General features: G+C 51.4%; 9 protein-coding genes across 9 annotated transcripts; 4 read left to right on the forward strand and 5 right to left on the reverse strand.

Annotated features, from left to right (window-relative positions):
- Positions 1-2647: 2647 nt before the first annotated feature.
- Positions 2648-3079, forward strand: KRP23_11570 (uncharacterized protein; the record flags this gene model as incomplete). The annotated part of the gene is made up of 1 exon (XM_067882129.1): positions 2648-3079. One exon carries the CDS (start codon positions 2648-2650, stop codon positions 3077-3079), a length of 432 nt encoding a protein of 143 aa, XP_067740407.1.
- A 2412-nt stretch (positions 3080-5491) lies between these two features.
- KRP23_11571 (uncharacterized protein) lies at positions 5492-8350 on the reverse strand (the record flags this gene model as incomplete). The annotated part of the gene is made up of 7 exons (XM_067882130.1): positions 5492-5510; positions 6465-6504; positions 6582-6842; positions 6910-7066; positions 7948-8087; positions 8138-8269; positions 8344-8350. The coding sequence occupies 7 exons, from the start codon at positions 8348-8350 to the stop codon at positions 5492-5494; spliced, it is 756 nt and encodes a 251-aa protein (XP_067740408.1).
- A 360-nt stretch (positions 8351-8710) lies between these two features.
- On the forward strand, positions 8711-10006 carry KRP23_11572 (uncharacterized protein; the record flags this gene model as incomplete). The annotated part of the gene is made up of 1 exon (XM_067882131.1): positions 8711-10006. One exon carries the CDS (start codon positions 8711-8713, stop codon positions 10004-10006), a length of 1296 nt encoding a protein of 431 aa, XP_067740409.1.
- Positions 10007-15097: 5091 nt separating this feature from the next.
- KRP23_11573 (uncharacterized protein) lies at positions 15098-16381 on the reverse strand (the record flags this gene model as incomplete). The annotated part of the gene is made up of 1 exon (XM_067882132.1): positions 15098-16381. One exon carries the CDS (start codon positions 16379-16381, stop codon positions 15098-15100), a length of 1284 nt encoding a protein of 427 aa, XP_067740410.1.
- Positions 16382-16477: 96 nt separating this feature from the next.
- On the reverse strand, positions 16478-17827 carry KRP23_11574 (uncharacterized protein; the record flags this gene model as incomplete). The annotated part of the gene is made up of 1 exon (XM_067882134.1): positions 16478-17827. One exon carries the CDS (start codon positions 17825-17827, stop codon positions 16478-16480), a length of 1350 nt encoding a protein of 449 aa, XP_067740411.1.
- A 145-nt stretch (positions 17828-17972) lies between these two features.
- Positions 17973-19238, reverse strand: KRP23_11575 (uncharacterized protein; the record flags this gene model as incomplete). Its single annotated transcript, XM_067882135.1, has 1 exon — positions 17973-19238. The coding sequence occupies one exon, from the start codon at positions 19236-19238 to the stop codon at positions 17973-17975; it is 1266 nt and encodes a 421-aa protein (XP_067740412.1).
- Positions 19239-19344: 106 nt separating this feature from the next.
- KRP23_11576 (Protein ABHD18) lies at positions 19345-20541 on the forward strand (the record flags this gene model as incomplete). Its single annotated transcript, XM_067882136.1, has 5 exons — positions 19345-19387; positions 19449-19537; positions 19616-19680; positions 19753-20290; positions 20371-20541. 5 exons carry the CDS (start codon positions 19345-19347, stop codon positions 20539-20541), a joined length of 906 nt encoding a protein of 301 aa, XP_067740413.1.
- A 169-nt stretch (positions 20542-20710) lies between these two features.
- Positions 20711-21934, reverse strand: KRP23_11577 (uncharacterized protein; the record flags this gene model as incomplete). The annotated part of the gene is made up of 1 exon (XM_067882137.1): positions 20711-21934. The coding sequence occupies one exon, from the start codon at positions 21932-21934 to the stop codon at positions 20711-20713; it is 1224 nt and encodes a 407-aa protein (XP_067740414.1).
- A 1183-nt stretch (positions 21935-23117) lies between these two features.
- On the forward strand, positions 23118-25025 carry KRP23_11578 (G-protein coupled receptor-associated protein LMBRD2; the record flags this gene model as incomplete). The annotated part of the gene is made up of 1 exon (XM_067882138.1): positions 23118-25025. One exon carries the CDS (start codon positions 23118-23120, stop codon positions 25023-25025), a length of 1908 nt encoding a protein of 635 aa, XP_067740415.1.
- Positions 25026-26205: the final 1180 nt, after the last annotated feature.

The raw sequence follows: 26205 nt of genomic DNA on the forward strand, positions 1-26205 counted from the left end.
GTCGGCGATGGCTTCTTAGGCGAGCCTTCGACACTGACTCATTATCCGTGAGTACCTTCAGAAGAGTGCACAGACGACGTATGCAGCAAGAAGCCGAGCAATGCTATCGTCTCCGGGATCAAGGTGCTCTAGCAGCTTGAAGTACCGGTGCAGCATTTTGAACGTTGAACTCCACGTGGTGTCCTAACGAACTTCCGGATCAAAGATCCACTTAACTAACAAAACACCATTAACAAACGCTTGAGCAAATAATATGCACATGAAATACCATCAAATAAAACTGAAATAGCGCAAATCGTGCCAGATTATAGCAAATTGAGTCAGTGTTCACACCTCGATCATTAACGTCTGCGCTCGAGATCCAATTCATGCTCTTACAGCGTCTGCCACATAGTTGGATTGAGCCTCTGCAAAGCAAACCCAGCCAGCGGGATGCCGATCCGAGAAACACGGCGTCTGCTGACACTGTAGCTGTCGCCTATAATGCGCATACACTGACTTAGCCGCTTGCCAATGTCGCGGGGCACCATTTCGGCTAGTAATGCTTTGTGGCGGTTGGCAGAAATGTCGTCCCCGTGTTTTTTTTAAGAGATGGGTAATGCATAGATGGGGGGGGGGGGGGGGGCTTTGCCTTGCCGTTGAACTCATAGCAGGTAAACACTCGCGAGAGTGAGCTCGGATAAATGGGTCCATCCACCAAATTGAGACCACAACACTTCGCTGACCTAACACGACACCCTTCAGTATGTCTCACAGTATATGCAAATCGGGTCCATCGTTGTGGTGCTAATCCCAACCCAAATCCAGCCGTTCGTAGAGGTTTTGCACAGACCATCTCGCGTAGTTCAACAACGACCCCGCTTCAGTCCTTGATGGTAGGGAGGGTGCTCCGTCGTACAGACTGCATTCGGTTCATATAGTTCTGCTATCGTTGCGGTATCGTAACAAAGCAGACGCGTCGCAACTGGTCCCTCCATACTGGACGGACCACTGGAATTGACAGATTTAGGTGCCAGGATGAAGCCGAAAAAGTGGAGGTGCCCTCGAGATACTGACATGTACGAAGGAAACACTTCCAGGGCGTCCGTTCCTTCCTCTACGCCCAACTATGAAGCTCTTTCTGTCGGGTCTAATCAATAGTCGAAGCATGCGGCGCGACAGGTCGATGAATGGCGCGATGAAGGCAAGCAGGCTAAGAGATGCCAGCGAGCATGCAACGTCTGCTCTGCCCTGCGCACCGACAACAAGCGTGCAGCGACGACGTCATATTTCTGCGGTGATTGCAACCAACTGGGGCCGATATTTCTTGCATGAAAGCGTGTCGACGAGTTCGTGGGCTGGCGATGACATGCTGGGATATATGGCACAATGAATGGAATGAGAAACTGATCCCTGTCGATAATGCAAATCCTATCCGGATTCGGCGCAACGCAGATGCTTCTGTGCCAGGCACGCCATTTACTCCTGGTACTCCAGCTTCCAGGAAGATACGCCGTACCAGCCCGTAGGCGCTAAGATGGACATTCGGAAGTTGCGATGCTGCATATATGCAACGTAGGGTCTATTGGTTTTGCTCTTGAATAACGAAGTAGCATCTTGTCTCTGTAAGGCACGATGAACATTGTGATGATCTTCCTGTTCTCACATGTACCGAACCTGATCTGCATCTTGCTCGCCCTACTTTCACGCAGAGATAACCCTGTCAAGTGATTGCTTCGGCAGCTGTGATCTGAGGCTACCAACATCATTTGGAGTTGGTATGATGCATATAATGCATTTTAACATCACAAGTCAGCAATACTCTAGGGGTGCCACACCAACTTCGCATACTGTGATTTTGTATGGGGGTATAAGATTCTGAAATTTGGAAAAAACGGCTAAGTTGGAGCCTCCGTTTCTATTCAGCGGGTTTGGTGAGCTGTTCTGTCACTCTCTGCGATACGTCGTGTTATGACACATGCTGTGCATCAAATCGAACGCATATGCAGCTTGTGTGCTACGCAAGCACGGTTTTTTTCACTGACCTGCCTGTGTTGCCATCCCTTAAACGTTTTATATACAAACAACAAGTTTAATAGTGTAGCATATGCAGTTTAGATGTTCCTCGCGGCTCCCGGTATGGAGGGGTTAACTTGTGGCTACTCAAAAGGGTAACCATACTGTAACTTGTGCCCGTTTTATGGTTCTGTAAGAATGACATCCGTTTTACTGGTTTTGTCAACGTTTACTAGTGTCGCCATGTGTCCATCTGGAGGTGGGGAGGGTTGCATGGTGATAGGCTCTAGTATTAGCCCTAACGTTATGGCACTGATTAAATCACCATTGACACTGTAGGTCTAGCTTCACCATTGAAAACTGAAGTTGCACTAACAAAATTACGTTGCTGTAAGAGTGATGGTTCTTCGTTATATTTCCGTGATGTCCTGATAAAATTCCTGCTCAATTGATAAAAACCGACAGCTGGCAGGGCTCGATGATGGATAATGTTCTGGTCTATGCACAAGTGCCAACATTGGTCTATCGTACGTCATATCCTTTAAGGTAGTTGTCCATCAAACATCATATGCTTTAAGACGATTATTACCACTTATAATACCGTATTTTACTATCCACGCCGCCGTGCAGCAAAAACAGTGAGGCGCCGACGATGTCTTCTGAAAAGCCCCCGCGCAGCAGTGAACGAGAACAGCGAGGAGAGGGTGACGGCCACGCGTCCGAGGACCACAACGCTCAACACGGCACTGCATCCGCGGTGTCTGAAGCCCATGTTGATGCAGTATCCACTGCTTTGGTGAAGAAACTTGTGCTCTCTCGGGTGGTAGAGCTTCAAGCGTGGGAAAAGAAATTGGAGTACGACCGCGAGCGTTTGATGCTGTTATGGTGCGCCTACCACGATGACATGGGGAAGCTACAAGATGCACTCAATGATGCATACGCTACTGCATCGATGATTTCAGCGGACGCCACTAGTATTTTCTGCACTCAAGATTTCAACTCATACGCTGAAATGCTGTACAGCCGTCTGCACGGTGATGAATCGGTGTTGTTGACACGCTGGCAAGGCTCGGAACGTATCTGAAATCGGCGGTGCTGTGGTGAATGGTGCTGATGGACGCCATTGTGTCAATGTTACTTGTGGTCGCCGTCCAGATTCATGCATTTGCTGTATTTACTGATTGAAAAGCGTAAGAAACGTCAACTACTTCTTCTTCTGTGGTTTCTTCGTCTTAGCTTTAATCATCTCGCTCAGCAGCTTTTAGGTTTTGGTGACATCGATGACAGCCTGGCTTTCAGGGATGCGGACTTCTGGTGCACAAAGCAAATGATAGAGCTTTTTAGCCTCAGTGTCGACCGGCGTGCGTTGGCATTTCTCCACGCTGATTTAACCACCCTTGTTCGTTTGCTAAAAATGCCCAGCCCATTGCCGCAATGTATACACCACAATTGACTGGGTCGGGTTGAATAGGTCCAACTCGCTTAGCCGTTCTCCAACGTGGGAATTCTTCCTCCTTGCCGAATTTGAGTATTCTCCAATCGTTGACTACAGGAATTATCACATCTTGCGCGCGGCTTCGAGCCTTACGAGTCCAGCTGTCGTTGTCCAGAGGGTCGTAAATAAGAGCTTTGCTTGCACGGAAACTATAGTCCAGTGTAGATTGACTGAATTACAGGGAGTCACCACAAAATCCACTTCTTTCCCCAAATCGTTCCGCATTTTCCACCGACCTAGTTCTACTACAGTAGACTCCACAAATACAGCTCGACCGTGGTGTCTGCAAGCTATTTGTAGGATCACAGAAATTGGCGAATCTTTAAACCAGTCACGATTAGGGAGCGTGCCAATTAGTTCCGTGATAGTCACTGAGGTTGGAATACCAGTCGTCCCCGCAAATGAAATGTAGCTCGATAAAGATATAAGCCGGAGTCGAGGCTTGATGGCGTCGGCGATTTTGCTTTCTAGCACTTCAGTGACGCTAAAGCAGTCAGTTTGAAATTGTTCACAGGTCCAATCGCGTTCCAGCCACGCCATTGCCTTCACATGCTGTTTGTGATCAGATTTCAGACGGTAAAACTCCTGCATTGTCCACAGAACCGATCTGGCAGCACAAAAGTACAAAATCATAAGTATGGATTGTGAATTCAGCAACCCCAGATAATAACACATATGAGAACGCACTCGTGGTACGGTGTTCTATCTGTAAGTAGCTGTAGTGCATATCTTGGACGAGGGATAACAAGTTTAAACAATCTGAGATCTGTTTTGAGGGTTGTCAAAGCATTTGTCACGGCTGCAAACCCAAAAACCACACCCACTGATGCAACACTGCCTTCAGTTTTCTCGGCATCCACAATGACCTTGCACATCCCGTCCGACGCTTTGTTTCGAACAACGGGGTAAACGCTGAAGACCTTCGTGATTTTGTCGTGATCAATTGACCTCTCCAGCCATGCCACCACATCTGCAATCGGAACACCGTTCCCATATTCCTCAGTGGTGACTTCGACACTTACCCTCGGATGTTTCAGCTTCTTCGTGCTATTACGCTTCCTTGAATGAGATCTGCTACTATGCACGCTCGGAGGAAGAGTCATCTGCGTAAGTTGCGGACGTGTGTCTTTGAGTGCCTCCTTCTTTTCTGGTGTCAGAGTCGGTCTCGTTGTCTTACTTTGTGCCACTGGTAACTGTGTGGTAGCATCCTCGGTCGATGGTGGGAGATCGACACCATCGAAAAAACATCCAACACCATTGCCATCACGATTGTGTTGTTCATTACCATTGACTTCACCATGGGTACCGATTTCATCACCATTGGTGCTACCTATAGCCTCATCATCTTTTCCCCGTTGGGGTTTCAACGCGTGATGATCTGCAGTGTTTTTCTCGTCTGCAGCATTGTTGTCATCTGATCCATCGTTCGTGTCAGCGACATGGACGCTCTCGTACTGCATACTATCAGCATTCTTGTAAGGCGTGTTGATTGTTTTCTCCAGTTCCAAGAACTCGTCGTCGGAATCGATATCAGCCACCACACTGACGTCCAACTCATCGCCCACGACTATAGTCTCTGCAGTAAAGTCACTGTCACTGTATTCTTGGAGCTGAACTGTTTCACTAGGCTCATCGTTTGAAGCAGAGGTTGACATCCTTTTGAAAGCTTGGCTGAGTCCTTTGCATGCCACTTTAACCATGGCGAGCTTCTTAAATAAATATCCGAAGACGACTGCTCCATGTCCCTAATGATAGACGTCAATGTAGACAACACGATATTGTGTTTTTCAACGCCACTTTGTACCAGGACTCTATCTCCAGCTCGCTCATTTCGTTTTAACTTTTTTGAACTCCACATGTCTTCGACTGTGATTCCTGACCAGAAAACTTGTGGGAAAATTTGTCTTGGCCACTGTTCGAGCAGCTGACCCCACGAGTTGTCGAAAGTGGCGATTCGCTTCAGTGCTCGATTTTAGTGTCGTGGCCATGGTTGAGGTAGCATTATAACTCCATCGCCGGTCTAAAATATGATCAGGAAGAGTTGTGATTTCCTCCGCATCCAGAGCAACGAAGATTGCGTGCATACACGGCAATCGACAAGACAAATAGTAATCACAGGAGCACGAGAAGTCCTGACGATGCACACGATATTCACCCCCGCGGCGAAAGAGCTTAATTTCGCTGTTTGACTTCCACAAAACTCGAATTTTTTTTTTCACGTTCGTACTCGTAAAATGTCAGCACAATCCGCTCACATACGTACGGGCTGCAACTGTTTGCCAGCTGAAGCACTTCATCGGGATGTAGGGAATTCAAGCGCGTTTGTTAATTACGACGGACGAGATCTCCACGCATTTTGATACAATAATATCCCACCCACGCACCGACCCAAAGTCATACTTAGGTTTATGAGTCTCTTCATTTGTCCCCAACTTGCTTGAAGTCGATTACTAGTAGTATTACCAGCAGTGAAAGTCTTCGTGCGGAGATGTGTAGCCCACATTTATCTACAGTTATACCAGTTCGCCTCCAAGTATTATGCAAACCCCACTCCACACGTGCGAGCAGTTGATATCAGCGAGGTCCATGCTGTGTCAAACGAGTTTGTAGAAGAAGCGTAGATAGCGGATCTACACGCCAGCTCAACCAGATCACGTTCGGGACTGCTGATCTCGTACTTTGGCTTCGTCATTTTCTTTTTTACTGCTGTAATAGCGTGAAGTTGGCAGAGCACCACCTGTAATAAGAAAAACCGTAGTGGTCAATGTTGCAGAACAACGCACAGACAATTATTACAAGTTGTTCGCGTCATACCTTTGCTCGTGGGAATTGCGCTTCCAAAATCCGCCACTCGTTAAAGTCTTTATCAATAGTGATCGATTCGGTTATACATTCTCCCACCACACGCAGGAAAAAAAAATATACACTCCTGAATGGTGTTCTTCTGCTGATTGCTAACAAGCATTTCACAAACAGAAAACCCTTTCCATTCGGAGCAGTCACCATGAACTCGCCTGTTACCATCACAAAACAGTCAATTAGATATGTTAACAGCGATACTCGAACCTGGAAATTGTGGTATAGTACTTACTTAACAAGAAGTCCAAATTGTTAACATTGTAGGTCCAATCCAAAAGCAAAGCATCCCCCCATCTATGATACGCGTCACGTTCCGCCTCGTTCACCCGCACAAGTCCCGACACGACATCATCGTATTCACGAAGAATAAACGCATAATTCCCCGGAATAGCCACAAATTCATCCATAAATCGAAGTAGTTTGCGCTCTGTATCTGGGGCCCCATATCTCGCCTTGAAATAGTTTCGAACGTCTTGGTTCGAGAGATCACAATCTATTAAATCACAAATCGTGTGCTTAGCATTCATCAATAGTACAACATGCTACAGGGCTTCTCGTACCTGTTTCAGCGCAATGAAATTCGGCCAGGTTTCGCATGGGCACGTCCACACTGCGAAGTATGTCGACAGTAGCTCCAAGTTGTTGTGCATCCATAGCTTCACCGCGACACAGGGCACGGTAAATGTCTTCACTGATGTAGTGGTTGTGTTCGCGTATCTGTATATTGTTAGCACCATTATCAACAGCATTGTCAGCATAATTGTCTGCACTATTGCATGTACCATTGTATACACCATTGGCTTCACCATTCGGAATTTCCGCACTCACCTCATTCTTCGGCTTTATGGAAAAGGACCCATTTGCTGCTCGAGCAACGATGCATGTGATCCGATCTGAGCACCCCGTAAAGCGATACGCGGTCTGCACACGGACACCTTTACCCTTCCGCCCATCGAAGCACCCATGCGTACAATAATATTGCCTGTAAACGTCTTCAAAGCGCGGCAAAAACCGTTGCGGTATCTCGAACTTTACATACGCATACTTGCCTTTGGCCAACCTGTACATAATGTACGGAATAAACATTCATCAATAAATTTGTCCGTACATCCATCGCTAGCTGCACTGTATTTGTTCATCACAACGTACTCCCTGTTGTTCCTCAAAGAGGGAACGTTGTTGCGCTTCATGTAAACCAAGAAGTTGGATTGTCGAAGTCCTGCTCGAAGCTCGACGAGTCTGACCACTCACGCTTCGCCACAAACGCCTCTGTCGTTACGGAGATATTCTTGTGCGAGGCTGCCATAATTTCACGCGCCATACTCCGCTTTGACGGACGATACCGCTTTTCAGGTGGTTGAACAGCAGACAACTCAGAGCCGGATTCTAATAGCGTTACAAAATTTATATCAGATTTTGATACCAAAACACACTTCCCGACAAAATACAAATTCGTACCGGCCATTCTTTGTTTTCTTGAATGAGTTTTCAGGACCTTTATGGCCGCCCCCCCCCCCCCCCCCCCCCCCCGCTGCTGTTGCCCTCTCCACACCTGAAGTTTCGTCATCAGGAACTCTCGTTGTGTTCTCCGTACCCACGTCTTCAGGCACTTGGGTTGCGTTCTCCGTCTCCGCCTCCGCATCTTCTCCCCCCGACGTTTCCTTCTTCGCCTCCGCATCTTTCTCCACGACCGCATCATCTTCGCCTGGGTACTTCCTCGTGTCCACAACCTCTTCCCCTGACTCCTTTTCCGCATACACGCGCCAGTTGCATCCCCTACGGCCGCACAGTCGTTCTCAGCGATCTCAATGTACTCGTCTTTCGGTGACTCTGCGCGGTCGCCCACTACTTCCTCGCAATCGTAGTCGTCCGTGTGCTCGTCGGAGTCACCATCGCTTCCTGGCTCGTATTCTGAGTCGCCTACACACAGCAATACACAATAATTCCTTGTTAGCGACACATCCGCAAGACATTCCGATTTGGGGTGTACGTACTCGGCATTTGTGATCTTTTTCGGAAATGAAAGGCTGAGGGCTGCAGCGGAAACTTACGAATTTATTTTCCGTAATTTTTATGTTCTTTCTCACCATTGTATCCTGCGCATCGTTGAGCCTTATCAATGTACTTTCTCCGAGCTTTCTCGAGCTGTAATTTATTCGGTCAATGGTGTAGCTGGTCTTACAGTATCAAAGGTGATACATGTATAACCACTTCCCTAACGTTATCCGACTCTCTTGGCTACAGTCCGTACCTGAAGGACGCACGACCAGTTAATGACGTACTTAATATGGTCTACATGCGGACCACTGCTGCTTTTGGCCGGAATTCACAATATAATCGCTCTTTTCCGACGCCTTTTGCATGTCGTCTCTGAATGGAGGCCCCAGTGCGCCGCGGCCGCCCACCGCCGCCCTGTGTGACGATTTAGCGTTTCTGCCTTCACTGCGCGATGACGAATGGGACTCAAACGCGCTTCTGGAGGCTCTGGACGGTGACATCGAAGAATTTGACGCCTCCGAGGAGGGAAATCGGTTCTCGCCACCCGTTCAATGGGGCGCAAATGGTCCTGCGCAAAGGACCAAAAAGAAGTCCAAAAAGCGCAATTGTGACCCGAACAAGGCGCGCTCCGAGCAGATGCGGGACCTGCAGCGACTGCGCGGAGAGGCCCGCGACCTGCAGGTCAAAGTGCAGCAGCTGCAGGGCTCAAATAATGGGTCGAGTGAACAACCCCCTCCCAATGCACAGGACCATGCAATGCCCAAAGTGTGGGAGGACATTTGTGCTCGGCAGTTGGAGCGCCGTCTGAAGACCGAGCAGGAGAATTCTAGGCTCCGAAAGAGGCTCAGGACACAGCTGAAGGTCATCCATAGCGTCAAGAAGCTGCTGTTCAAGAGACTGGCGCTGCAGGACGTGAGGGATCAAGTGGACAAACGCGTCCGACGTGTTGACATCCCTGCAGGTTTCGTCAAGCAACTGGCCTATCGGATCTTCGACGAGTTGTCGGTTGGTGTCGAGCTCTCGAGTCGAGAGGTGGAGAGTGTTCTGGGTGAGCTGGAGACTAAATGCCCCGTTCCTATAGATGTCGAGACGCACCATCTATTGTTGAGGGAAAGGAAGAATATCGAGCTTTTTGACAGCAGAGTCCTGCCGTTCGACGTGCAGGCGACGGGCGATGCCTGGTGGCAACGCTGGCACATGTACAGAGGCCAGCGCTCGCTCGGGGACACAGAAAACGTGATCAGAGAGAGGTGTGGCTTGGAGATGGTCGACGTCAAGACCCACAAGGCCGCGACGTTCTACGTGCAGCAGGTTCTGCGTCGACAAGTGGAGGAGCATCGTGTGGTGGTCGTCTGGCACTCGTATTTCGAGCCGTTCACGTTTGGGGAGACGCGTGTGCACGGTGTCACCTTCTTGCTCAAGGGCTACGTGTTGATGAAGCAGCTCGGGGGAGATTTGGTTGGCGACGCTGAAACGCGTGTTCAGACTTGCTACAGTGTCACGCCCCACTATTTGGACCCGAAGTTGCGGAAAGACGCCAAGACTAACGCTTTGATTAAGTTCGCGGTGAGTGCCATTTACGCGAATAACTCGACAATCAATGAAATGGTGGAGAATATGTTGGTGGACCAGGCGCTGCGCAAAAGCAGCTCAAAGTGAAAACCTGCAGTTTGCAAACATCATTGCAAATGGATTTGAAGAGCGTATGGAAGCATGCATCGTGCGAGTACTACAAGAGATATACTGTACCTACCCAGGCTACTTATTCTGGTAGTTGACGAAGCGCAGCGCGATGAGTGCCAAGAATCTCAGCACCAGAATCACGATGACGTTAATCAGCATGTAGTGGTGGATGTCGTCGTGTCGGATGCTGAAGACGCTGTCGAGGTAAGCGCGGATTGGGATACTTCCGACAGACTGTGGGGCATTCTGGAGAATCTGACAGCCACTAGGGAACTGCGTCATCTCCAGCGAGGTCCCATTTTGAAGCGACTCGACCACCTGCGCGTAGTCGTCATCCGGGCAATCTCCGAACAACAGAGCGGCGAACAGCATGAACGAGTACCGCTGAGGGGTGAGGTCGAACAGCCATTTGTAGCTGTGTGGAATCGTGCTGGCCGGCGGGTTGAAGCCCATGAACAGCACAAAGATGGAGTTGAAGAGCACACCCAGCAATGCAGCGACCTCCACGCTTGGCATTGCGAACGCCAGCAGTTGACCCAAGTAGATCTGGCACAACACGTGCAGCGAGAGGTTGAGCCAGTAGAAGGCCAAGTCACCGATATCCGTGAAGCCTGCAAGCGGTAAGCAGATGACAGTGAAGAGAAGGCTCGACACGAGCACGTACGGGATCTCGGCCAGCGTGAAGCCGAGGAAGTACCAAAAGGAGTTGTACGTCTGCGATGCACACTCGCGGTAGAACGGTGCACGTTCCTCCGACGTCATTGGCACAGCACTGTTGAGCGACACAATGCCTAGAAATGCTGTCGTGCAGAAGATCATGCCGAGTCCGCTGTTCACGTCCTGGTACGACGTATATCTGGAGCCAACAAAAACTAGGCCAAACAGCAAGCCCATGAAGGTGTAGACCACCACGCGCGTCCAGTTGTATGTCGGTATGCGCCAATACATGCGGAAGAAGCGCTGCAGCACCATGTACGCCTGAGTGAAGTTGCTGGCTGCGCGCTTGTTGGTGAAGGATAGTTGGTCCTGTCCGGGCACGGGGATCGTCACTCCCTCTCTGCTCATGTTCTGGTCCGCCAAGGCCTTGAGCTTGCTGGACTCGAACACTTCCTCGAAAGCAACATCGATATTCACCGAACGGTCGACGCCAGCACCAATCACCTCCAGCATCCACGTTGCGGGGTTGTACCCGTTGGGGAGCCTGGGCACACCTGGGAAGCTCTCGAAGTAGGCAACGAGGTCGCAGCATTGATCACCCACGTCACCGAAGAACACAGTCTGGCCACCTTTCTTGAGCAGCAGCAGACTGTCAAAGAGCATGAAGACCTCGGTGGACGGCTGATGGATCGTGCACAGGATGGTGCGACCCGTGTTCGCCACCTTGCGCACGCCATCCATGATGACCTTCGCAGCTCGTGCATCCAACCCACTGGTAGGTTCGTCGAGGAACAGCACACTCGGCTGAGCAGCCAACTCCACTCCAATGGTCAAGCGCTTGAGCTGTTCGACAGAGCAGCCACGCACGCAGCGGTCGGCGATCGAGTCGAGTTCAAGCAATTCCAGACACTCGGTCACCGATTCGGACTTCTTCTCGGTCGACACATTGCTGCCCTGACGAAGGAACGCGCTGAACGTGAGCGCCTCGCGGATAGTGGCCGAGTCGGCATGGATGTCCATCTGCTCGCAGTATCCCGTGCATCGACGGATGACCAAGTCAGTGGCAGAGAACCCATTCAACAGGATTTCGCCTCGAGCCTTGCCACCAGTTTTGCGGCCAGCAATCACGTCCAGTAGTGTCGTCTTGCCAGCTCCAGTCGCACCCATGAGAGCTGTCATTTTGCCTGGAAGCGCGAATCCCGAGATACCCTTGAGCAGGTCAGTGGACTCGTTCTTGTTGTTCGGGTTTGAGACGGTGTACCAGAGATCCTGGAATGCGACGGTGACTGGGACGAAGTTTTTCTCTCTGGCCGCCACAGCCAACGCAATCTCGCCTGTAGTGGACAGCGGCTTGGCATCTCCAACTGCTTTGGGCGTTGACAACTCGACGTAGTCAACCGTGGATTTCTTCTTTGGTGCGGCGAGGCTCGTAGGTGTTTCGCTGCGGTTGTACTCCAGTGCACGATACGCGAGCGACATGAAGAGGAAGTACGTGGCGATGTTGAAGACGACGCCGTACACAATCCAAGACCGCTCTGTCTGGATGTCGTAGAAGTTCAAATAGTACTCACCCATGTTCATCCCGTACTTGGTGCAGTAGTTGGTGCCGCCTTCGCTCACAACGCACTGGTCGAACTCTTCGTGGCGATACTGACTCACAGCCAGACTGCGGAGGCCCCAGGAGATCGGATCGATCCAGTAGATCCACATGAGCCAGTCTGGTAGTTGTGTGCGCGTGACAACGAAGCCCGAGAACAGAATCGCGATCAGCAACGAAACCATCGCCAGCGGTTTAGCCACGTGCACATCCACAGTGACGCAGGAGATGAAGAAGAAGAAAGCTGAGAAGGCCAAGTTCGTCAGGAACAGCAGCACTTCGAACAGGATGTACGCCCCAGCAGTCTGCACGAACCCGCACACCCAGTAGACCAGTGTACCGAACAGGAGGCTCTCAACCAGCGTGATGGGAATCTGGCTCACGCTCATGGACAGAACGTAACTTGACGTACGGTAGAAATTGGCTCGCCGCTGCTTGTAGAAGACGCCTCGAGCTGCAAAGTACACGGGCAGCATCGGAGTCTGCACCAGAGCGAGGAACATGACGGAGAAGAAAATGATGCCCATAACCACCTGCACGTCTTCGAAGTCGAACTGGTAGAAGACGCTGGAGTAGAGCAGCCCCATAAAAATGAGCAGCACAGCCTTGCCACGCAGGAACGCCTTGTTTCGCACCGTGACCATGAGCTGGCGACGCATGAGCGTCAAGGTGCCAGCCCAAAAGGGCTGGTGGAACTCTGGTACCGGATCCAAGAAGATCTTCATGTCTTCGAGTCGCGCCGGGTCCAGTGGCGTGTACAGCTCCGTGAGTGCTGCTATGTGGATACCAGAGCGAGCAAACTGGTCAGAGAACTCGCTGGGTTGTCGAGGGTGCTGTCTGCCACGCAGGGACACTTGGTACTTGTCCTGCTCATCTGTACTCAAGTCTACGAGAAAGTCAGCGACGTCGCGATGTGGTGGACACACAAAGCCCAGGCTCTTGAAGTGCTCCACCGCTTGTCCACGCGGGCCATGGTAGAGCACCTCACCGTCGTTCAAAAGCAGCACATTGTCGAAGAGAGCGAAGACCTCGGGCGCAGGCTGCAACAGTGAAATGATCACCGTCTTGTGGCACTTCTGCGCGATGGTACGTTGCGTGTTGATGATGTCGAAGGTGGCCGCACTGTCCAGTCCAGTGCTGATCTCGTCCATCATGCACACGAGTCTGTGGCCGAACCCCATCTCTCCGGTCGTCACGCGCTTCTTCTCGCCGCCGGAGATGCCTCGCAGCATGTTGTCGCCCACAATCGTGTCCTGGCAGCTCTGCAAGCCAAGCTGCTGGATCACGACGTCGGTGTACTTGGCGTCGGTAGCTCGAGCGATTTCGAGTGCTGTCTGGTTTACTTCCGACAGCTCATTGCCCAGGTGCTGCCCAGTAAGCTTTGAGAGACCGCCACCGCTGAAGGTGTGCGCAAACGCGAGCGTCTCACGCACAGACAGCGTGGGGAAGTGGCTGTCCGTTTGGGCAACGTAGGAGACGAACTGCGGCAGGCGCTTGAGAATTTCCTCTCGTGGAGTGCCGTTGTACGTGATGTCGCCTTCCAGCACCACGTTCTTGTCCATGGGAAACTGCCCACTCAGCACTTTCATGAGCGCCGATTTACCCGATCCAGGTTGTCCGAGTACGAGCGTCATGGTGCCTGGCTTGAAAACGCCGCTGATACCTTTGAGGATTTGGCGACGTGCTGTCGTCTTCTTGGTGCAGCACCCACCATACCGCTTCTTGACGTAGTTGTCGATGGTTGGCAGCTCAGTGTTGTCGTCTTCGTCGGCCTCGATCATGTCAGCCCCCAGCGTCAGGTTCTTGAAGCGGATCTCGAGCTGCGGTAGCGGTCGACCCAGAGCAGCCTCCAGCTTGGACGACACCTCAGTGTGGAGATCTTGAGCCACCATCTCTCTGTCGTGTTTCTCGAGTCTTTGCCTCGCTTTGTCGAGGCGAAATCGAAAGTGGAGCTGTTTGAGCTGCGCGATTCCCCTTGAGGGGCTGAGAACGGTACCATCCGCTATGATTTTCTTTCGTGGACAGGAACGCATCAAATAGTGCCGACTACAGCGTGCGAGCCTCAAGCCGTTGGGAGGTGCAAGGTGGAGTTGGCTGGTCAGGCAAGTGCACTCATCCTTGCCGTCCAATTGTCGATTAGTGAGATGGACAACTCTGCTGTCACGCGTTAAACGCTGGGATAAAGTCTGGCATCGCCATTCGTGCATCATGGTACCGTTGATGCGCCTGTCTTATTATCCTGGAAACTCGGTGCTCGGCGTGGCAAAGGCAAAACCCCACTGCGCGATTACGAGAGCAGTGCAAGCAGCCTTGGAATCGACAACAACCTTAAGGAGCAGTGGTACAAACGGTGTCGCCAATCGGCGCCTTAGTGTTAGTGATTCCTGACCACGTACTCGGGATCTAGAGTCATATTGTGGTTCCATACACGATACAACAACAAAGTGAAAATGAAGCCGAGCAGAAGCCTCAAAGAATCTTTCAGGCAAAGCGTTGCCTTTGCAAGGCGATAGGGACAACAATCAAGCATGTAGCAACAACCAAGTCTGTTCTCCAACAGAGCTGTTAAAAGCGCTGTAGTCCTCGCCGCAGTGGATTACTTCGCGTAGCTCAAGATTAACCTCTTTGGGACCGTGAAAAATGAAGTTATCTGCTGGATGCAGTTGAACGTTTTCAATCCAATTCCTCGATATCATGCTTCACCTTATCAAACTCAGGATTCGTTCAGCCAGTCGAACTAAGCGACCATCGTTGCGGTCATACACATACTTGCGTGCTTGTCGCAATCATCCCAACAGAAATTTCACGGCAGTCTACCCTAAGGTGTGGTTTAAAAGTACCTGATCAAGCAGTAGATCCTCTACCGCCTCGCCGCGTGCTTTGATGGTTGAGCTGAGAGTGCCTACAAAAAAATCAATCAGTGCGTTTGCCTTGGGATCGTCTCCCAATTCCGGATCTAGTACGTAAGGCGTGATGACGTAGCATGTCGACATGCTCGAGGACGACTCGTCTTCGCCAGGCTTGATGAGCACGTAGCACTGTTCCAAAAAGTAAACGCCACTGACCCGCTCGTTCTCGAATACGAAGGGCTCCATGTAAGCTTTCCAGACGAGCACGGTTCGGTCACTTTCGCGGTGTCGCCACAGAATCTGCTGCCCGTAGGACGTGACAGCGAATTTCGCTTTGACGTCGTTCATCTCCACTCCGAAGCTCTCTGCAACAATGTCGCCTCCGTTTTCTTGTACTGGTATGCCTCTATGGATGTGCCAGTTCAGCCACCACGCCTCGCTTGTTGCTCGCATACTAAAAGGCAAGACTCTTTTATCGAAAAACTTGTTCTCCTTTCTTTTCATGCCTCCAGGCAGCAGAGGCCTTCCATCCACGGGGACGGAGCTGCTCTCCTCGAGGTCGCTGCCTACTTGACGATACCAGTCTTCCACGCCAGCCGAGAGCTCTTCAAAGATGAACGCAGCCATCCGTTCAATATACCCTGCGGGGATGTCCGTGCGTCTCGTGATTTTCTCAACTTCATTGTCCATTTCCTTCTGTGCTCGTCGTTTGTAGAGCAGCTTCTCAAAGCTCTTGAGACGCTGTTTATCCTTCTCAACCTGCTGCTTCAGACGGATATTCTCCCGTTCCGCCCTCAGCCTCCTAGCAAATTGACGAGAGCAAATCCCTTTCCAAACACGGGGTACCCCACTCTCCTTCTCCGTTGCTTCGTTTGGGTTGCAACGTCTTTTGCCTTGAATGGATTGCAGCTGCCCGAGCGTAAACTGCAACTGTGTCACCTCTTCCTGCAGTTGAATCAGCACGAAACGGCGTTCATCTCGAGCCTTGTTCTTGCCGGACTTGGGTTTCTTAACTTTCTTCCGTTTTACTTGGTTTCCTTGTGAAATTTGGGGCTCTGAGGTCGCATGGTTGACATTTGAATCCTCAGTGTTTACGTCACCAGTACTGCTGTCCAGAGCCTCTAGAAGCGAGTTGGGATCCCATTCCTCCACGCTCAATGATGAAAGCGTCTCTACGTTGTCGAGGAGAGCGAGTTCAGGCGGTTCTAGCGCCGTGTCCAGGAGGTCTAAGGCTTCGTTGTACGCCATTTTCTGCCGTCGGATTTGACTGATCGAAATTTGTGTACGAAACACATACCGGTACTTCACTACGATCACTGAACCATAATAGAGTAGATTACGCGATTATGGTCCATTGTGGTGCTTCTGTAGGGCTTGATCTAGTAACAGGTTCTCGACTGTTTCGTTGCGAGCCGTGATATTCGAAGACAGCGCGCTCAGCAAGAAGTCGATCAGCGCAGTCGTCTTGGCGTCGTCCTTTAGTTTAGGATCTAAGTAGTGAGGAGTGATCACGTAGCACGTCGACATGCTGGTGGACAGCGAGTCCTTGTCTGTCTTGGAACCTTCTTCTTCAGGTTTGATGAGAACGTGACTCTGCTCGAGCAAGTAGATACCGCTCACCGGCTTGTTCTCGAACACAAACGGCTCGATGTACGCATTCCAGACGTACACGATGCGATTCTCTTCGACATGCCGTCGCAGAATCTGCTGGCCGTACGACGTAGCAGACGTGCTAGTCTTAAGGTCGACCATTTCCAGCCCGAAACTCTCCGTCACCACATTGCTTGTAACATCCTGGACACGTTGACCCCTGTAGTTGTGCCAGTGCCTCCACCACGCATCGCCAGTCTCCTCCAAGCCAAACGGCACAGTTCGTTTGTCGAACAATTTCTTGTACATGCCTTTCATTCCACCACGCAGCAAAGGTTGGTGTGTCACCACATTGTTGGGAACAGTGCTGTTTGGCTGAAATAAGCCTTCCACCTCGCGATACGAAACCTCGACGCTAGTTGCGAGCTCATCAAAGATGAAGGCAGCGACGCGCTTGATGTACTCTGCCGGAAGGTTGGTACGCCGTGTGTGCTTGCTAGATTCAGCTTGTGCCACACCATGTGAGGCCATCCGCTTGAAAAGCATCTTCTCAATGCTCTTGACCACGCGCATTTCCTCCTCGTGTCGTTTCTTCAGCTCCATATTCTCGCGTTCAGCCTTCAACCGTCGACTGAGTTGGCGACCGCAGATCTCCTGCCACACAGCCGGCACTCCACTCGCATCACTCTCCTTCTGAATTGAGTAAACATGACCCCCACTTTGGTTCCGAATGTCCTCCAACTGCTTCAACGTCAGATCCAGGTCCTCCACCTCCCTCCGTAGCCGAATCACCTCGAAGCGCCGCTCATCTCGAGCTTTATTGGAGTTTGATTGCTTCTTCCTCCTCTTCTTCGTCTTCAATGGATGTTTTACCCCTGTTGACGGATCAGGTGCATTGTGTGACTGCGTCTCAGCCTCAGAAGGCCCCGAGTCCAGGCGAAAGTCTCCGATGTCGACGTCAATGGACGCCAAGAGCTCGTCGTGGTCCCAGTCGTCTCCTACCAGTGACGAAACATAGTCCGGGCCATTGTCAGAAGCGACTTGGGGCTGCTCCAGCGCTGCGTCGAGGAAGGCCAAGGCCTCGTCCAGCGACTCGGAGTTCATTTTCCGGCGTTACGTCAGACACTGAAACCTCAACAGGTTGAATGGACCTGATTGGTCGAAATAGTGTGTAATCTGTGTGATACATACCATAGGTATAGGTCGCTGGCAGTTGAAAAGGTTGACAAACTCACGTTTATGTTAAATGTCACGCACACTGCTGCATAGCTTGGTCCAGGAGCAGTGTCTCCACCATATCGCCTAGCGCCAAAACATTTGACGATAGCGCGCTAACCAAGAAATTGACGACTGCCACAGTCTTGGTGTCTTTTTTCTTCTTTGGGTCCATGAAGTAGGGTGTGATCACGTAGCAGGTCGATACACGCGTAGAGGCCCCGTCGTCACCTCCTGAATAACCATATTCGGGCTCGATCAGCACGTACGTCTGCTCCATAAAGTAGACACCACCGACCCGCGCACTCTCGAACCCAAACGGCTCGACATACGCGTCCCACACGAACACAATACGATCGTCTTCGACGTGCCGCTGTGAGATCTGCTGCGCGTAGGCAGTGAGCGAGCTATTGCTCTTGAAGTCGCTCATCTCCAGCCCAAAACGCTCAATGAGCTCGTTGGAGGCGATATCTTGAAAGCGCTGGCCTCTGTAGTTGTGCCAAATTTCCCACCATGCGTCGCCTGCTGCGTGCATGCTAAACGGCATGGTTCGTCTGTTGTAGAACTTCTTCTCTGTGTCTTTCATGTTGGTACCTCCATCTACCAGCGAGCTGTGAGTCACCATATTCATCGGAACGGGGCGATTGGTCTGAAAAATGTTTTCCACCATGCGATAGCAGATCTTGACTCCAGCAGCAAGCTCCTTGAAGATCAGAGCAGCCATTCGTTCAACGTAACCATCAGGAATGTCGGTGCGTCTTGTATGCTTCCTCTCTTCCGGTCCTGCATCCTTTCGTGACCGCCGGTTGAAGAGAAGTTTCTCAAAGCTCCGGACAAGCTGCTTCTCTCTCTCGTACTGCTGCTTAAGACGAACATTTTCCCGTTCAGCCTCCACTCGCCGAGTCACCTGACGAGTGCAAATCTCCTTCCAAACAGGTGGCACTCCAGTGTCCGTCTCAGGCATTTCAACTCTCGTCGGTCGGTTGTCTCGAATGGTCTGTAGCTGCTTGAGAGTGAACTGCAGCTCTTCCACCTCCTCCTGCAACTGGATGAATTGAAAGCGGCGCTCATCTCGGGCCTTGTTTGGGTTGATTTTCTTCCTCTTTTTGCTCTTGGTCTCAGGATTTTCATGAACGATGATGGCGGACTCCTCTAAGTCTTCGATATCGCCGTCCAGCAGCCCACACAACACATCGGTGTCCCAGTCGTCAGCAGAAGGAGGGAGACAGAACTGAAGCGCCTCGGTCGTCGCGCCTGGGGCGTCCAGCAAGGCCAGCACTTCCTCGAGTTCCGACGCCATTCCAGCACTGGGACAGCGTTCTAATTGGTCGATTCGGAATGGCTACACTGGGAGCTTGCTACAGTGGCGCTGCGAGTGCTGAATGAACTGGATCGGTGCCGTTGGAATGGGAACAAGAGGACCTCGCGGAACGGGCCGACCTCTTGTTGGTAAGTGTGCGGTAGATTGTGTACATGGAAAATGGAGAGTAATGGCGTGGTGTGGCGGTAGTGCTGCTGCCTGGAACGGGAGAACATGGGTTCTTGCATCGGAGGTCGTCTATTGCGATCCCTCTGGCGAAGCAGGGAGTTGCGACGTTGGTACGCCAAGATATGGATTTGATGACTTGCTTGAACTAGTCCTGGTGCTTACGTGTGCATTCGTGCGCTTGTATTTAGATCTTGGAAGGACCTTTTTACGGGAAGCGCAAGCCACCTCAGCAAAAAGGATCCAAGCTGCGAAGGTACAGCAGTACCTGAGTGTGTCTGTAATTCGGAACGTCCGTTTGATGTTCCTATTCATGCTGTGTTTGCAGGGTAAGCGATCTGCCGATCCTAGGGCAAGCTACTATCGAGGAGGCCAAGTCACTGCTGGAACACTTCCGTGATTGCCATGGGTTCTCGCAACTGGTGGTGGCAGGTAGCAGCATGGGCGGACTTCATGCTGCGATGGTGGCGTCAGTGTTTCCTGGAGACGTTGGAGCGACGGCATGGCTGGCCCCACCGTCAGCTGCTCCCGTATTTGCCGACGGACTGCTCTCAGGTTCCTGCAACTGGCGCTCACTTTACAAAAAGCACGAGTTGCAGATGCTGGACAAAATGCTAATTGGGCATGCAGCTGCCGAGTCCTACGAAAAGCTGGCAAACACTGCAGCCGATGCCCAGGAAGAGGGAGCGGAGGCTACCGGTAGCGAGGACGAGCTAGATCCAGTTGACGAGGCCAAGAAGCGTATGAGACTGTTCCTCTCGATCACAGATATCGACAATTTTCTGCCGCCTCGACGCTCGGATGCCGTTGTGTTTGTCTACGGCACCGAAGACGAGTACATTGGCTTCACTGAACCGCAGTGGGCGGTACGTTGTGCCAAGCCATCGATCAATGCTGCTGTATGAAGCATCTAACTTCCTAACTGGTGCCTGTGTTTGTCTTTCAGCGCATGCGCGAACAATGGAAGCCGGCGCACTTCAGAACTATCAAGACGGGCCACGTCAGCGGGATTTTACTGGAGCAGGAAGCCTACCGCAAAACAATTTTGGAGGTTGTCGACCTTTTGAAGGAGCGAGGTGAAGCAGCTGAGTCCTCGTCAGATGCTGCTGTTGCCTAAGGGGCCAATGGCCTTCAGCAAGAAACGACCAACTAATATTTAGCGTTAGCGGCTGTGACTTAACGACAGGTCTATTACTCCTGTTCTGTAAACGGCCACTGACTAGACACGCAACGTTGGGGCCAAAACGTGAGGTGACGATCTCGTCCGTCCTTTTGTCCATTAATCTTCACCAGCAGCGGCGCTTTTGTAGTGCCTCGTCCAGCAGCAAACTCCCGATCGTTTCGTTTCTCGCCATCATGTACGGAGGCAGCGATTTCGCGAGGAACTTGGTCAGCGCGGCTATCCTGGCATCTTGCTTCAGCTTTGGATCTAAGAAATGCGTAGTGATGGCTTCACAGGACGAGAGTCGTGTACAGCTTCCGCCCCTATTTAGCGTAGACGCGAGATCTGCAGGCTGGATCAGCACGTAGCATTGCTCGCGATAGTAGACGCCGCTAACCCGTTTGCTCTTGAAAACGAAGGGCTCTGTGTACGTGTTCCAAACGTAAACGATGCGATGATCTTCGACGTGCCGGTGTAAGATCTGCTGTGAGTAGAATACAGCCGCAGTGTTGGTCTTGGAGTCAGTCATTTCAAGGCCAAAGCTCTCCTTGATCACGTTGCCTGCATTTTCGTATACAGAGTGGCCCCGGTAGGTGTTCCAGTCTCGCCACCACGCTTCGCCAGTTTCAATCATGCCAAATGGCACAAAAGTGCAGTCAAACGCCTCAATGCGCCCGTCGTGGGGGTTGTAGTGCAGCTCAGGTTGTGAAGTCGGTCCATTCAACGCAGGCTCTTCTGGGGTTTTGACAGTTCGATAAGTAGCCTCGACACCAGCAGAAAGCTCGTCAAAGATCAAAGCTGTCATATGCGTCATGCACTCACTTGGAATCTGAATTCGCCTGGTACGAATACAGGCCTCAGAAAGCATTCTGTCCCATAGCGCCGGACGCACGTAGAGCAGCTTCTCGATACTCTTCAGAGCCTGCACAGTCTTCTTGTAGTTTTGTGTCAGATGCAAATTCTCTCGTTCAACTCGCAACCGCTGTTTAAGCTGACGAGAACACGCCTCTCTCCACACGGACGCCTTCCCCCCACTGTCGATCTTCTTCGAACAGGGATCCCGTCGTTGTTGACGTCGAATGATCTGCAGCCGCTTCACTGTGAATTCCAGATCCCCCACTTGGCGTCTCAACCGCACGAGCTCAGCCTGCCGCTCCTCGCGGGCCTTGTTGTGGCCCACCCTCTTCCTCTGAAATTGCAGACTCTCGTCTCCTTTTCCCTCGTCGCTGGGGTGACTCGCTTCGTCGTCCAGTCCGGCCAAGAGCTGCTCAAAGTCTAACGCGGACAGATAATCCACGTCACCAGCAGGGAACAACGTTTCCAGCCCTTCGTCCACCGGTTCAGTCATAGTCGAATAAAATGGGGATCTGCTCATTGGACCTTCAGTCGGTACAAGAACCAGGCGTCATGGTGTTTGGTGTTGAAGTCACCATGGAGCACGATTTGTGCGACGTGGCCCCAGTGATGAGGAGGATGTCAGCATTTCTGATGTCGCTGTAAAAACGACCGAGTAGGCTGCTGACCAGGGAGGCCGAGTGCACATGACGTCTTCCTCACTCTTCAATTCACTCGGCGACAAACACTGTAGGAAGTGCCAGCTTCTCTACGGCGGAATTTCAAGTCTCTTACTTACAGCAGAACGCGCTACGACTGGGATAAAGTCACGCGTCGGGACTGGGAGAAGTATTGCCGTGCTCTACTCAAAGCTGCTCGCGTGAATCAACGTTACCTGCTGACGTCGCTTCCACTAAGCTACCCCTCTACTCTACGCAGCACGATTGTTACAACAGGCACCGTTGCTACCTCCAGAGCTTGTTTGCGTAGATTGGGACAGCTCGTGTTGAAGAAATGCTGAACGAAGCAGGTTCTTCCGATGATGTGCGCAGCGAGACCAAGCAGTTCGGTTGCAAATAAATATTGCGGTGATCACGTGCATATTGTGGAATACGCGTTTTCTGAAGAACCCTCTCTATTATTCACGTCCATCATGGTCGACGTGGAAGCATTAAGACTGTTCGCTACCTTGACTATCGCACTGAGCGTGATGAGTTCGTGATCGCCAAAAGCCTTTGTGATTCTGTCGTGATGGAGTTTTTGGCTAACAATCAATGAGGCACTGGAGCCCAGAACTTGCCTAGAACGAGTATCATTTGCAGCTCAAGATCTACATGTACGGTGACTACCATAAACGAACAAGATGAAGAAAATAATATTCAGTGTTGTGCGCGTGGCGGTGCGGCAAAGCCACCAAGTCTACAGATGATGGATGCTGAAAAGGACATTATACGGCCCCTTAGTGAGGTCCCTACTTTTTCAGAACGATTGTTGCCCAAAGAAAGTTACCTGTAGGCTCAGCAGGTCGTCTAAACCACAATCTCCAGAAATTAGACGCAAAGCTCGGTGAGCAGTACGTCGATAACCCTGTGATGTAGGTGACGAAAGGAAATACTGTGTACGCCACACAACTACGAAAGATACCTTCGTCATGAAGAGACGCAGACTCGTGGATCATTTGACACACAAGTCTCAGCATGGCGCTGCTGGCGACATTTCTGGCGGTCTGCGGTCTTCTAGGCTTCACGTGGTGGTTGCTAGCCCACTACAAGGACGCTAAAGTGCCCACCGTTGTGCATGCCGCCGTGTTCGTGAGTTGGGTGCTGGGATTCCTGGGTTTACTACTTCTTCCCATGGATTTAGCCACCAACGGAATCGTCGCGAGCTCCCAGTCTGCTGGTACCATTACGGAGGAAAAAGTTTCGTTTCGAGAGTATCTGAATGGGTGGAGACTGCTCTACTGGTTGACGTTTGCCATGAGTTGGCTGGGGCTGCCGTTCCTCGTGGAATTCCGCCAGAACGGCGAGTTTGAGCTGGACAGGCGTGTTTTGAGTTCACTCAGACACTTGGTATTCCATTGGACTGTACTGGCTGGTGGGCTGTTTGTCGTTTCGCTGTACCTGATTTTGGTGGACCATTTGTCGCTGTACGGGGTGCTGGGCCTTGCCATGGCAGCTAGCAACACGTACGGACTGCTCTGGGTCATCGCACTGTTGGGTTATGGACTTGTGGAGATCCCACGGAGTTTCTGGATGAGACGACTAGACGGTGCTCAGCTTCAAAAGCTGCATTTCCAGGCGGTGCAACTGCAGGACGAGAGGATGGAAGCTCGCTTTGAGTACGACGACGTGGTAGCGGACGTTCGTGACGCTTACCAGCGCATGATGCAGGCCGAGAGCGACGCGATTATCCTTACGAGCGAGATGCAGTACGTCAAGACGTGTCTTTCGCAGGTGCTTGCACAGGTGGAGACCAACAAGCCGGCGTTCAGCAGTCTTGATGGCTCTGATGATGCCAAACGAACCAACAACTCAGCGGACACGTCGAGCAAGCTGAAGCGCGGATACAGTAGTAGTGGACGACCTACTGGACGCAAAGCACCAACACTCCCGGAAACAGTTGAGCTGCATCGTCGGGTGCGCATTGCGCAGCTGGAGTTACGACGGTGTGACCAAGCTTTTCTGGAGCTCTGTATCAATGTGGATGTGCTGGATGATCGAAATGCCCAGCGAGCACTTCCGGCGGGCAGTTTGTATCCCGATACTTCAGCTCTCAATCGCCTGTACAACATTTTCCTGGACACGCGACACCAACTTCGACAACGGATCACGTCGCCAGTGGCTATCGGGTGCGCGGTCGTAACTGGTTTTCTATCGTTGTGCGTCGTGTGGGGAGAGCTCACCATGGGCTGGCACGGGTCATCACTATCTTTATTCCGTTTCTTGATCGCTGCTGAGGCAGAGGAGACGAGTAGTAGTCTCCGCAGTGCAACCGAGCTTATTTCAGCTCTGGTGCTGGTTTATCTAGCGCTGTGCTGCTACACAAGCCTCTTCTCTCTTCGATTACCAGGCAAGTTCGCGCTTCGTGCGCACGGTAACTCTACTGAGTTGTGTCTGCTGAAGACCTCGATCCATCAGTGCCGTCTCCAATTTGCTCTAGGACACAATGCTCTACTGCTACTTCGTGGCGGAGGGCTCGCAGAGGGTACAGCTTTCAACGCTCTGCTGGCGAATACACGCGTTGTGCATGTTTTCGGGAGAGGATTCGCTGTGTACGCCCCGCTTGCAATGATCGCGTTGGCAGTGTTCACACTGACCAACGGATACGCTCGTGTCATGAAGCGACTTGGAATTGACCAATATGAGCAAGTGATTCCTGGCGATTCGGCACATGCCGCCTCCATCGCTGAAGGCGAGAAACTTGTACAGCAAGGACTGGAGCGATTCCGTGTGCAAATATCGCGCAAGAAGAAAATCTACGAGACTGGAGCTGCCGGTGGTGGATCGTACGGTTTTACTTCTGCCACTGCAGGAACCCAGTCTTTGCTGGTTGATGACGATGATTTAGAAAAAGCGCACGCAAACTCTAGTGAAGGTGTAGTTTGAGTGTACCTGCTTCTCGCGATTGCGTTGCAGTCCCATCATGTATTGAGCAAGAGAGATAAATATGAATACGAATACATTGTATTACGAGTTTCTCAATAAATCCTTCAGCTTGTTGGGGACAAGTTGGGATAAAAGTCAAGTCCAAGCAGGTCTTCGTGAATCAACTTGTCAGTCTTCTTACTCGTATCAGGTTCCATTGAGGACATCAAAAGCGAACATGAAGTGAGACCTGTATCGATCACTGCCTGACCCTCAACAGCAGACACATCAAGGTCGTTCTGTTTCGTTGTTTCCTGTCTGTTTCCAGGTGAGAGTGGCGTCTTACTCTCTCGATGACGCATACATTGCCGGAGAAATGCTTCTCGTTCACGTCGGACGATCCCGCTTTCTTGGGAGTCTCGATCTTCTACTTCCTGATTGTTGTCACGCTCCGGTGAAACCCGCACAGGAACATCATCTTGTCTTGCCTCACACCGCACAAGTTTCTTTTGAAGAAGGTCCGAATGCGTCCGCTCTTTGTGAAGTTGGCTCTTCACACAACGTAGCTCTGCATTTGCCTTCACAGCAGCGAGTTTATATACTGGTATTTTTTCTGCCATGCAGGCACGAGCCAGCTGAAGTTCCTCCTGGGAGCTCTCAAGCTGACAGCGCAATTCGGCATTTTCACTTTCGAGATTTTCCACTTGGACATTGAGTTTGAAAAACTCATGCGATCCAGCTCGAGAACCTCCTCGTAGTGAGCTGTCACTATTGCCTCCAGAGCTTTGAAGTTGTTGCCGCTCGTGAATCGTTTCCACTTCTTCTTTCAATGACTTGGCCAGCGCTCTTAGTGCCACGATCTCCTCCTCTTGTCTTTGGTGATCCACCAGCACTCTCTCAAGCTGCTCACGAAGACGCTTACACTCGCCCACGTGGTCGATCGTACTACTCTCATCACTACTCCACCTATCGGTAGCACTGCCTTCTGGAGATGAACTGCTCTTCTTCAGACCCAAAATGGATGCTGCTGCACTCTTCGACACCTGCTTTTTCGCCAACTTCTTCGCTGGGCATGGAGCAGTCTTGGACGAGATGCCACCACGCAACGAAGACCCGAGACGACTTGCTCGAGAGTCAGCGCTTCTGGTCTTGGAGACTGTACGTCGCTTCATCGAGCTTAGCTAAGATCGTGGTGCCGTAT

This window comes from Phytophthora ramorum (assembly GCF_020800215.1).
Source record: "Phytophthora ramorum isolate Pr-102 chromosome Unknown Phyram_PR-102_s0012, whole genome shotgun sequence".
Classification (NCBI taxonomy): domain Eukaryota; phylum Oomycota; class Peronosporomycetes; order Peronosporales; family Peronosporaceae; genus Phytophthora; species Phytophthora ramorum.